At 49.1% G+C, this 12501-nt stretch overlaps 1 protein-coding gene across 1 annotated transcript in view; it reads right to left on the bottom strand.

The window, feature by feature from the left end:
* Nucleotides 1-12501, bottom strand: part of LOC118365176 (retinoic acid receptor alpha) — a 191610-nt gene that overhangs the window by 101551 nt on the left and 77558 nt on the right. Inside the window, exon 3 of the mRNA XM_052490711.1 lies at nt 9575-10445. Coding sequence (XP_052346671.1) covers nt 9575-9761 — 187 coding nt within the window. The 5' untranslated portion in view covers nt 9762-10445. The remainder of the gene's footprint in view (nt 1-9574; nt 10446-12501) is intronic.

Raw genomic sequence — 12501 nt, 5'->3', positions numbered from 1 at the left:
TATTAGTAGTGGTATTAGTAGTAGTATTAGTAGTAGTGGTATTAGTAGTAGTATTAGTAGTGGTATTAGTAGTAGTAGTCTTCTTCTGCAGACTTTATATGTCGCTTGGCAACCAACTTTAAGGTGCATTACCACCACCAACTGGACTGGAGTGTGGACCTCAGTTCATCTTTCAATCCCCACACATGGGTATAAGCTCCTAAAAAGAGGAGATAGGAGAGGCGGGACCTGTTGCGCGTCAAGCGTAAAAAATGGAACTAAGTTGTATTCCAGCGCCTGGCTAAGCAGACACTCGTTGACGCGCGCGAGCAGTTTAGATTAAATGGTTGAATAACATGCGTGTGTAAATGTGTTTTGCAACGCGAGCGGTGTGGTCAGCATATTTAACTAACACTGTTTAAACTGTGATGGAGAAAATCCCCAAATTTGACAATCTCACTTGTCAGAGTTATTCCCCTCCAATTGAAACCCTTTTCGTTGTCCTCAACATGCGCCATGCAGCCCTTGGCAGCGAGTAGAGGTGAGCGGTCTGTGAGTCGATGTAGACGTCACAGCAACCCTCCAGAAGACAAAACACTGGTTGGGCATGTCCCAGTTGGTGCCTGCCAAACGTGGACTAATCAAAATGGAGCTCGGTCAGAGACGATCACTGTGGTGATGTGGACAGGAACACAGGGACTGGCAGCTCCCGACACGCAATGCAACAATGTAAAACACCATGGCGATACGAGACATGCAGGCAGCCACGGAGACCGAGACAGAGACAGACAGAGACAGACAGAGACAGACAGAGACAGAGACAGACAGAGACAGACAGAGACAGAGACACAGGCAGAGAGAGAGAGAGAGAGAGACAGAGACACATAGACAGAGACACAGGCAGAGAGAGAGAGACAGACAGAGAGAGAGACAGAGAGACAGAGAGACAGACAGAGACAGAGACACACAGACAGAGACACAGGCAGAGAGAGAGAGAGAGAGAGAGACAGAGAGACACAGACAGAGACACAGGCAGAGAGAGAGAGAGACAGAGACACAGGCAGAGAGACAGAGAGAGAGAGAGACAGAGAGACACAGACAGAGACACAGGCAGAGAGACAGAGAGAGAGAGAGACAGAGAGACACAGACAGAGACACAGGCAGAGAGAGAGAGAGACAGAGACACAGGCAGAGAGACAGAGAGAGAGAGAGACAGAGAGACACAGACAGAGACACAGGCAGAGAGAGAGAGAGACAGAGACACAGGCAGAGAGACAGAGAGAGAGAGAGACAGAGAGACACAGACAGAGACACAGGCAGAGAGAGAGAGAGAGAGAGACAGAGACAGAGACAGACAGAGAGAGACAGAGAGAGAGAGAGAGAGAGAGAGAGAGAGAGAGAGAGAGAGAGAGAGAGAGAGAGAGAGAGACACAGGCAGAGAGAGAGAGAGAGAGACAGAGAGCGTACGTGCGTGCGGTTCGACAGCTCTCCAACACCTCTGTTGTGCCAGACATTGACTGGGCTCGGGTGGAGCTGCAATGCCAGAGCCAACTCACACCTTCAGAAGGAGCGTGAAGGAAACTGTTTGCAGATGTACATCAGGCCTGTCGGAGAGCGAGGCTGAGGACAGGGTTGAAAACATGCCTGTCCAGACTAAGGAACAGGCCTCGACAACCACTTGGCGTCGTTACTTTCAATAATGTCTGTTTGTACGTGTAAAGGGAAGCCACCAGCCAAGGTGCATGCACTGAGGAGCAAACTGAAGTAGAGTGGGGATTCAGCAGCTCTCGGAGGACCGTTGTCTTTGTTACAAGTAAAAACAATTCCAGCGTTGGTTTTAATTGTATCAAAACGAGACGACTTTCATCGTCCTCCAAGGGGTTGCTATACACCTGTCCTCATCTTCTTCCCAGCAATCTTGATAAATAAAATAATAAAACACATACCGACTGTTACAGAGGTGGTTCTAGGGTTGAACCCCATTGGTCACACTAGCACGAACTACAAAAGAAGTCATCAAATCCTAACATTGCTTGAATCATGTGAAAAACAATAAGCATGCTCCTAGCTTGACACACTTGTGAGAGAAATGCGGCCCAAATGGCACCCGCTAGTAGTGCACTACTTTTGACCAGGGCCCGTAGGGCTGTGCTGTAATCTAGCTGCACGCAGGGAGCGTCGATACATTGAACGCGCCGAGCAGATTAAAGGGGAATGGAAGAGGGAAGTTGAATTGAATGACCTGGGGGGGGGGGGTTAACGAAGTGCTTGCTGCGTTAAGTAGGTGTTAGGATCAGCGGGACCTCCGAGGCAGGGTGTGTGTGTTTGAATATGTGTATGCGTGCATGTTAAGTAGGTGTCTGTATCAGCGGGACCTGTGGAGGCAGCACAGTCATTAACAGCGATAACACACCGTCTCCCTTCACACTGGGGTGAGCAGAGAGGAGGAGAGAAGAGGGAGGGGAGGAGAGAAAGAGACGGAGGTAGACACGGCAAGGTCAACAGTGTCAGAGTCCTATTTAACCCACACTAAACTGCATTCAGCACATACACATTTCGTAATGTAAAGTGTTAGCGAATGCAGCTGGGGAGTGGTTAGGATACACCACACAAAGTTGGGTCATTGTTCAGATGGGACACTTGGAGAGTCAGCTGTGTTCTTTATGTCAGTCTAGTCTTTACTTTTCATGCGTTTTGATGCACTCACTGTAGCACTTTGAGATGGTTTAAATACATTACTATTGTTACTATTATTATATTTTTGGCAGTAGACATTAAACCTCATTTAAACATGGCAAAAACATGCTAAACAAGAAAAAAAAGGCACACCTGCATTTGCATCGTGGTCATCCGTCCTCTTTCATATTTACATTTATAACGTACCATGTCACGTGGCAGGTCAGCCTGTCAACAACAAGCTTGTCTGTGTTAGTAACCAGGCTTTGTGTTGTTTTTGTGTGTGACGAAAGAGAGTGACATCCAAATGAACCGACCCTAAGAAAGTGAACGGTACTTCTGACTCTTTGCTGCAGGAATGTGTGTGGTGGCAGTGGAGAGAGGAGAGGAGAGGAGAGGAGAGGAGAGGAGAGGAGAGGAGAGGAGAGGGTGTGTGTGGTGGTAGTGGAGGAATGAGAGGAGGAGAGGAGAGGAGAGGAGAGGAGAGGAGAGGAGAGGAGGGGAGAGGAGGGGAGAGGAGACAGTGTGTGTGGTGGCAGTGGAGGAAGGAGAGGAGGGACAGCGAGAGGAGACAGTGTTTGAGGGGAGAGGAAACTGGTGGATGTGGGGGGGTGTGGGTGTGGGTGTGGGGGGGGGGCTTATAGTACTCAACATGGGACACTTTGTGGCTAAATAATGTGGCGGTCTATATTTAACTCTGTTATTTCTGGAGGGGGATGATGGGGGGGGGGTGACAAAATCGAAATGGAGCCATCCCGGATTATAGGGACAAGTCCCTCCTTTGAAAACTGGAGGGAGAGCTGATCAGCATAAACCGAGAGCTGCGTACAGAAAGGCGCATCGCCGCAACGCCTGCCAGTCTGAATCGGGATAAAAGCTCCGTCTGGGGTGGTATACAGTCGCTGATGGGGTAGGAGTGCAGTGTCATCCATGTCGACCGTGCCAAGCTGGTCGTGGTGACGGTGGAGATGATGCACCCACCCGGCCTTAGACAACTGCCCCTGGGTCCCGTTTTACCACGGTGGTGGAAGATCCCTCCGGGAGGCAGAGCTGGCTGTCTTCACGCCTGCTATCGTGTGTGGCCGGCTGTACCGGCAGTGGCGTCACACCACCATCAGAGACCACCACTGCATGACTAGGTGAAAAGTCTCATGGCTGCGATCAAAGTCTCTCCGCATCAGATCTTGGACTTGTTCAAACAAACTTTCTGGGAAACACCTACACGTAACACGTGTAGTTCCAAAAGCATACTGACATTGACAGTAAAAGACTAGAAGGCGGATCACACGTTGGGCAACAGCACCACGGGCTCAAAAACAAAGCCTGTTTAACCTCACAGGGCTGTCTGGAGGCATCAGGCAGTGTTTGTTGTTGCTCTAGCAGCTTCCTGTCTGACAGACACACACACACACACACACACACAGCTCATATCTCCTGACATCACTCAGAGAACACAGAACCACCGTAGTAACCACAGGGCATTTGGCGCCACCACAGCTGCGTGGCGTTCGCTACACCTGGCTACCGGCTGAGCCTTACACTGGGATCACAGAGAAATACAGAGTAGAACGAAAGAAGTGAGGAAAAATAAGTCGAAGGAAAGAGGTGATGAAAGAAAGAGAGAGAGAGAGAGAGAGAGAGAGAGAGAGAGAGAGAGAGAGAGAGAGAGAGAGAGAGAACGAGAAGATGAGCTGTGTCGAAAGAGCGAGTACCCTGGGGCTAGCTGATCCAGCTCTGCTACTGCTTACTGCTCCAACTAATCCCAGCCTGAGCACATCAGCTAGGTCTTATCAGTAATTAGCACGCTAACCATTCCCCAGTCCCACTGGGGTCTGGACCTGGAGAACACAGCCTCCACAGCCAGCCAGCCCTTCCCTTGCATTCAATTAGCCCACTTTAAAGTGTGTGCCATAACCCGCAGGGCTGGCAATGGCGGGAGGGGGGGTGAAGAGGAGGCAGCGGGAGTTGAGAAACAGGAGGGAAACAGTCTGACATTTCAGAGGCTGAGGGTGTTATACAGATTGCAGAGGGTGTGAGGTTTTTTTGGGGGTAGGAGGTGTGGCTTTTTGTCATGGAGTGTTTTGCGGGGTCGCGTTAACACTCCTTGCCCTGTCGAGGCGAATCGGGGATGGTCTCCACGGTTACGAGGGGGAGACAGAACAGGAGAGAGAGGGGGGTTAGATGTGATGAAAACGACCTCCGCTCGGCTGGCATGTCCCTGGAATTGTAGATTTTTATCCCAGTTTATTGGGAAATAAGACCTTAATCCCTGCTTTAACCAATAATGCTGGCAGGAAATTGTATACCTTAGCGCAATGTACATGTACATAACTCGGGTCAAGGTTAGAATAGATAGTATGGGGTGGTGTGACAGGAGAAAGAGGATGAGGAGGAGCGGCTCGGGTTTGAGAGGCAAGTCCACAATTTCACATATTCCTGAGTAATATGTTTTAGGTGTGGTTTATGCAGAGGGTGTGAATCTGTGATATTTCCATACCTGTGGAAAATACATTTAGCACGTGGAACCAACTTTCTAGGGACAGAGTAGAGGCTTTGACTGACAGGGTCTTTTCAACAACATGTCAAGAAGAGGCAAAAGGGGGAAGAACATTATTTCCAAGACTTTCCAAGATGGCGTAGCAGTGCAGACGTTGTTTGCCGTTCTCCCGTGTAATTTTTCCCCCCCCCCATCTTTTTCTGTATATGTATATATCTTTTTCCATTTTTAAATTAAATATACCTTCCGGCAACCCGTCTCACCCAATGTGATACGGATCTGCTATTTTTAGACCTTATAGCCAGAAACGCCATCAGAAGCTAGCCATCAGTTGCTAACCAGCTAATTAGCTGCTAGCAAGCACAGACTAGCTAGCACAGACACCAGCCGCTTTTAGCATGGATAATACTTGCCAGCCTACACAGCGCGTTATCAATCCTGAGCATATCGGTCTGTTTTATCCGCTACAACACCGGATTCTTGCCGTAAGCCCTGAACCATTATTCCTGATCATCGCATCTAGCTAGCTGCCACCGAGAGGCCCAGCCCCGAAGCTAGCCTTGAGCCAGGACCATCTCCCGGCCTGCTCAGTGGACCCTATGATCACTCGGCTACACAGCTGATGCCTCCCGGACTCTTCACTAACACGACTAGAATCCACTACACCACCGGATTCTTGTCGTAAGCTCTGGACTTTTGCATCGGGTCATTGCTGCTGGCTAGCTGCTACCGAGAGGCTATAGTGGCTAACGCCCTTGTCCCGAAGCTAGCACCAGTTAGCCGCGAGCCAGGCGCATCTGCCAACGAGCAAACTAAATTTCTCCAGCTACAGTAATTATTTTGCCAACTGGCCTGGACCCTTTGTTGACACAGAGCCCCGCCGTTCCATCACGACTGGTCTGACAACATTATTCCATCAGTTGTGACCTCTACCGGCCTTTGCCGGACGTCGGAGCAGACGCTTCTACTAGCCCCGGCCTGCAAATTATTTTTTAACGCCGTGTCTCCCGCTTGCTAGCGAAGTAATGACTACCTAACGGCTTCCAGGTTCCGTCGATTGCTGTTCACTGGAACCTATGATCACGTGGCTACATAGCTGATGCCTGCTGGACTGTTCACTAATTGTGGTACTACATTTTGTTTGTTTATCTGTCGGCCCCAGCCTTGAACTCAGGCCCTGTGTGTAATTAACTGACCCTCTCTGCCGATTCATTTTTACATGTTGTTGTTGTTGTCTTAGCTGATTAGCTGTTGTTATGTCTTACCTGTTGTTGTCTTAGCTAGCTCTCCCAAACAACACCTGTGATTGCTTTATGCCTCGCCTTATGTCTCTTTCTAATGTCAATATGCCTTGTATACTGTTGTTTAGGGTAGTTATCATTGTTTTAGTTTACTGTGGAGCCCCTAGTCCCACTCAACATGCCTCAGATGCCTCTTTTGTCCCACCTCCTACACATGCGGTGACCTGACCCAGCATAACTAATTTGTCCAGAGATGCAACCTCTCCATTCGTCACTCAATGCCTAGGTTTACCTCCACTGTACCCACACCCTACTATACCAGTCTGTACATTATACCCTGAATCTATCCTACCACACCCAGAAATCTGCTCCTTTTATTCTCTGTCCCCAACGCACTAGACGACCAGTTTTGATAGCCTTTAGTTCTCCTTCCAGACTCATATTAAACATCTCCAATCCAAAATTAAATCTAGAATCGGCTTCCTATTTTGCAACAAAGCCTCCTTCACTCACGCTGCCAAACATACCATCGAAAAGCTGACTATCCTACCAATCCTCGACTTCAGCGATGTCATTTACAAAATAGCCTCCAACACACTACTCAGCAAACTATCACAGTGCCATCCGTTTTGTCACCAAAGCCCCATATACCACCCACCACTGCAACCTACATGCTCTTGTTGGCTGGCCCTCGCTACATATTTGTCGCCAAACCCACTGGCTCCAGGTCATCTATAAGTCTCTGCTAGGTAAAGCCCCGCCTTATCTCGGCTCACTGGTCACCATTGCAACAACCACCCGTTGCACACGCTCCAGCATGTATATCTCACTGGTCATCCCCAAAGCCAACACCTTCTTTGGCCGCCTTTCCTTCCAGAATTGCAAAAATCTCTGAAGTTAGCGATATATTATTCCCTCGCTAACTTTAAGCATCAACTATCTGAGCAGCTAAACGATCACTGCAGCTGTACATAGCCCATCTGTAAATATCCCATCCAATCTACCTACATCAGTATTTCTACTTGCACATCATCATCTGCACATCTATCACCCCAGTATTAATTTGCCAAATTGTAATTACTTGCTACTATGGCCTATTTATTGCCTTACCTCCTTACGCCATTTGCACACACTGTATATAGACTTGTTCTATTGTGTTATTGACTGTACGTTTGTTTATTCCATGTGTACCTCATGTGTTGTTGTTTGTGTGGCACTGCTTTGCTTTATCTTGGCCAGGTCACAGTTGTAAATGAGAACTTGTTCGGAACTAGCCTACCCGGATAAATAAAGGTAACATGTATATATACTTTTTTTAGCTTACTCCATCTTCTCACTCACTCACACAGCTTTGCCTCATGCTACCTCTTCAAATGATAATGCACGTCTCTATGTAGGACATGCCACTGCTGCTCCACCCCCTCTCCCCCTCAGTGCTTCCTCAAACACAGCATGTGGGCTGGGTATATCGCAGTCCCCCCCCTATCCCCCGCCTGCTCCTCTCATCTCCGGAGAGTCCCCGTCCCGCATGACAGCTCACCCAGGCCATCTCCTAGCGTGGCGGGGGGCTATGTAATAATTAGCCCCAGGCAGCGAGGGAGGGCTGTTCGTCAGCTAACACTATGCAGGAGCTATGGATTAGTCTCTCAGCACCAAGAGAGGAGCACGCTCATCAGCCAGCCAGCCAGACAGGCAGGCAGAAGAACACACACACACACACACACACACACACACACACACACACACACACACACACACACACACACACACACACACACACACACACACACACACACACACACACACACACACACAGAGGAAAGCAGGGAGCCCCTCTGCTCTGAGAGGCTGTTGTACTCTAGGCTCTGCTGTCTGTCTCTGTCTGTCTGTCTCTGTCTGTCTCTGTCTGTCTCTGTCTGTCTCTCTGCCGACTGAGCTCCAGCCTGGATCTGGGGAATGGAAGCCACAAGGGGTGGGACATGGTGGGTGGAGGGACAGAGACATTAGCTGTTTTCCCCATACAGACATGGGAAGAGAGGGAGGAGAGGAAGAGGAAAGGAGAGGGGGCCAGGATGCCACCCAGCAAGGCATGAGCGGATGTAAGCTTGGCTGTGATTGGGCAGCTTATTGGTAGAATGGGTACTGTGGCAGTGATGGACCTACACTATACTTGCTAAATGAATATTAACGTTAACGTTGATATATGAGACCTTTATCAATTAATGTTTGTAGAATTGATGGGTGGTCCCATATCACATTCACCTACCTGTCAATATTCCGTTGGGCCAGTAACCGAAAGGATGCTAGATCGAATCCCCGAGCTGACGAGGTAAAAATCTGCCGTTCTTCCCCTGAACAAGGCAGGTAACCTACTGTTCCTAGGCCATCATTGAAAATCAGAATTTGTTTTTAACTGACTTGCCGAGTTAAATAAAAGGTGAAATAAAAAATAAAACAACTTTAAAAAACTACCATCACAACTGCGTCAAGAGTCCAGAACAACACCTTATTTTCACATAATCAGACAGACACACACTTCCTCCATTAATGCATGTACACACAGAGAGAGCGCCCACCCACCAGTTCAAGCGAGGACACACACCTCCTGAGGCTTTGTGCCCAGGAACATTCTGTTGGATATTCGAGCTGCCTCATTGAGATCAGACCAATCCGCTCGCTCAGTTCGACACATTGCCACATGACAACTGGCCGGGATCCAGATCGCCAGGAGCAACTAGTCAAGGCTATGTTCCACACCAACCAAACCTCTAATGTGGTCAGTTCTATGTAATTGGTGTAATAGACCTTTTACACATCAGTTCTATATCAGTTCTCAGTTCTAGACTCCACTCCACTTTGATCCGATTAAGTCATACAGCATCACAGCCATATATAAGTAACACAGGAGACGCTGGAAAGTTAAAGTTAACTGGAAAGTTAAAGCAGCCAAGTTAAAACTTGTGTGGCTCATTTTGTACTTCCTGCGTTTTCCCCCCCGAATTGATCGAACTTTGTCAAACTTCAAAAGCTGATTTTTGGTACAAATATAAGATGGATCAAGTCAGTCATTGGGCCAAAAGGCATCAACCAACCAACCAAACGCCAATCAGCAGTACCTGACAACCTTTGTAATCACTCACTAATGTCAACATACACCAACAGAATGTGATTGGGTACTTACTGGCTGGCGACGGGGTGCTGTATCCGTTGACGGGCAGTCCGGAGAGGGTGGGAGGGGACAGCCCCCCCAGCATGTGGGGGAAGAAGTAGGAGTAGTGAGGCATGGGGAATCCCCCCACAGAGACAGTGGGGCCCCCCGCACTCCCTGGCCCCCCCGGGGGGTGGCGGGGGTTGCCCTTGCTCGCCATGTTCTGCTCGGCGGACCTTGAGCCGAGTCCAAAGAGTCTCCTGTAGGTATCCGTGGCGATGTCGGTCTACATCCCCCCCAACCTCAACCGCCGGTGACGACGTAATCCAATGAATTAAGAAAAGGTGGGTGGTGGTGGGTGATGGTAGACAACAACAGGGATTTGGGTAGGTGTGTGAAATGGAGCTGCTCGGTTACGCTGATGTTCCAGGTGGACACTTCAGAGAAACTTATAGGCTATTCTCTTCCAAAAGGCTGGTCCTCTGCCTTGTTGTGAAGAGCGTCCCACTGAGATAGATAGAGGTAGACTAGGCCACTAAGCGTTATACCATGAATGAAACACCCAATTACATAAATACTAAGGGAGGTCGCTAGGCAGAATCATCTGGCACCAATGGACTCCAGACCCCTTGTCCAGGATTGGATAGACTTCTCAGGCCTTGGGAGGATTGGATGATAACAGCTTCTCTCTCTCTCTCTCTCTCTCTCTCTCTCTCTCTCTCTCTCCAGTGACTCAGCAGAGCTCATACAACAACACGACGGAGTGGAGGAGGAGGATCGTTATGACGACGTCTGGTTTTAGTTCTCACCGTAGCCCGGTTTGCCCCAGGTCAGCCCCTAATCGCCGTGGTGGACTCACTTTCAGTCTCGGCAACGCACCTGTAGCGGACTGGCAACCTTCCTCCTTCAGAAACAGAGACAGACAGACGGAGAGACAGACAGACACAGAGAGACAGAGAGACAGAGAGACAGAGAGACAGAGAGAGAGAGAGAGAGAGAGAGAGAGAGAGAGAGAGAGAGAGAGAGAGAGAGAGAGAGAGAGAGAGAGACAGACAGACAGCGAGAAACAGAGGCATGGGTTAGATAGAGATTCACTCACTGGCGCATATTCAGAGACAGAGAGACGGGGGAGCAAATGCATATTCAGTGGGGTGGCGTTGATTTTTGCCAGGGCTCATCTCTACATAGACAGCGTGGGAAAAACAGAGCCCGGGTCCTCTCTAGTTAGCCCCCCCTCCCACGTTGTGGGGTGAATCATCATCAGAGATGCTGAGGCTCATTAACGGAGTCCGTCTGAACCTCTCTCTCTGCTCCTCAATAAACAGGAGACGAGCTTACGCAACCCTCCAAGAGAGGGAGGGAGGGAGGGAAGAGTAACCTAGTTCTGCCTTTCAATGCTGATGTTGTACAACATGCCTTATATAAACCCAAAACCCCTTGCTTTGCTACACACCGTAGCAACTAGCTATAATGTCTGTAAGACCATCCACTACTTTGCACTGTAATTGTAGTTCACACCTGACAGCTTTGCTTCCATCTCTTTCCCCCATCTGACATTGACATGCCAAAGGAGTGAACCGTTTACTGTTCTGAGTCTGGAACGGAACTGTCTGAACGTTGAAAACATCATTTGAGTGCCTTTTTCTCCCTCCCGGTCTGTCATGTCTGTAGCCGTCTGAGAGGCATTTCTTCTGCCCTGGCCCCAGCGAGGAGGGCGTTGGGTGCACGAGGGTCCGTTTTTTACAGGGTCAGGGGACTTTTCTAGATCTCCCGCAAAGTGCTGCTCCCTCCGAGGAGAGAGAGGAGGGGGAGAGATGAAAGAGGCCTTTTAGAGAGACTTGGTGAAGGTCTGGGATAAGAACAAGACTGACGTGATCAGTGCACCAGAGCATTATTATCAAACCTTCGAAAACATGATGAAGTACCCTTACGGGAACAGAACAACGCGTAGTGGATTCAGACCACGCATTGCTTTCCAGCAGCTCCTGTATTTGGTACATATGGCTGTCGTGCTGAAATTAATCAAATACATCCATTCAGCCCTCCATCCATATACCAACCCGCCCATCCGTCCGTTCTTGAGAAGGAGTAACTTGCATAAAGGCCTGGCTACATCCGCCGTGCCGCTCACAGATCCCACCTGGGAATATGAGCTTTCAGCGGGCTCTACCCTGAGCTTTAGCACAATGCAGTGGGTAGAACACGTTCAAATGATACAGAGGGAGAGAGAGAGTGACGGCGAGAAAGGGGGAAAGAGAGACAGGGAGCGGGGGGGGCTAGATCAAAGCGAGAGGAAGCGGATGAAGATGCCTCTTCGGCGCTCGCCGCTTTCCATCTCGCTCATACATTATGAAAAACGCCCTACTAAGTAGGTTACACCCCACAGGTCCCCTTTACCCAGCCATACACTCGTTCATTGAATCATGGGGCTTGTGTACCAGTGCATCAGTGTGTGCGTATCGATGTATCTGTATCAGTGTGTGAGAGAAGAGAGACAAAGAGACAGAGACAGAGAGAGAGAGAGAGAGAGAGAGAGAGAGAGAGAGAGAAAAGAGAGAGAGAGAGAGAGAGAGAGAGATAAAGGAGAGAGAGAGAGAGAGAAAGAGACAGCTAGAGAGAGAGAGAAAAGAGAGAGAAAGAGAGAGAGAGAGAGAGAGAGAGAGAGAGAGAGAAGAGGAGAGAGAGAAAGAAAGAGAGAGAGAGAGAGAGAGAGAAAGAGAGAGAGAAAAGAGAGAGAGAGAAAAAGAAAGAAAGGAGAGAGAAAAGAAAGAAAGAGAGAGAGAAGAGAGAGAGAGAGAGAGAGAGAGAGAGAGAGAGAGAGAGAGAGAGAGAGAGAGAGAGAAGAGAGAGAGAGAGAGAGAGAGAGAGAGAGAGAGAGAGAGAGAGAGAGAGAGAAAGAGAGAGAGAGAGAAAAAGAGAGAGAGAGAGAGAGAGAAAGGAGAGAGAGAAAAGAGACAGCT

This window comes from Oncorhynchus keta, chromosome 32, assembly GCF_023373465.1.
Source record: "Oncorhynchus keta strain PuntledgeMale-10-30-2019 chromosome 32, Oket_V2, whole genome shotgun sequence".
Lineage (NCBI taxonomy): Eukaryota > Metazoa > Chordata > Actinopteri > Salmoniformes > Salmonidae > Oncorhynchus > Oncorhynchus keta.
Note: the sequence above shows the minus strand (reverse complement) of the source record. Positions and strands in the feature narration are given on the sequence as shown.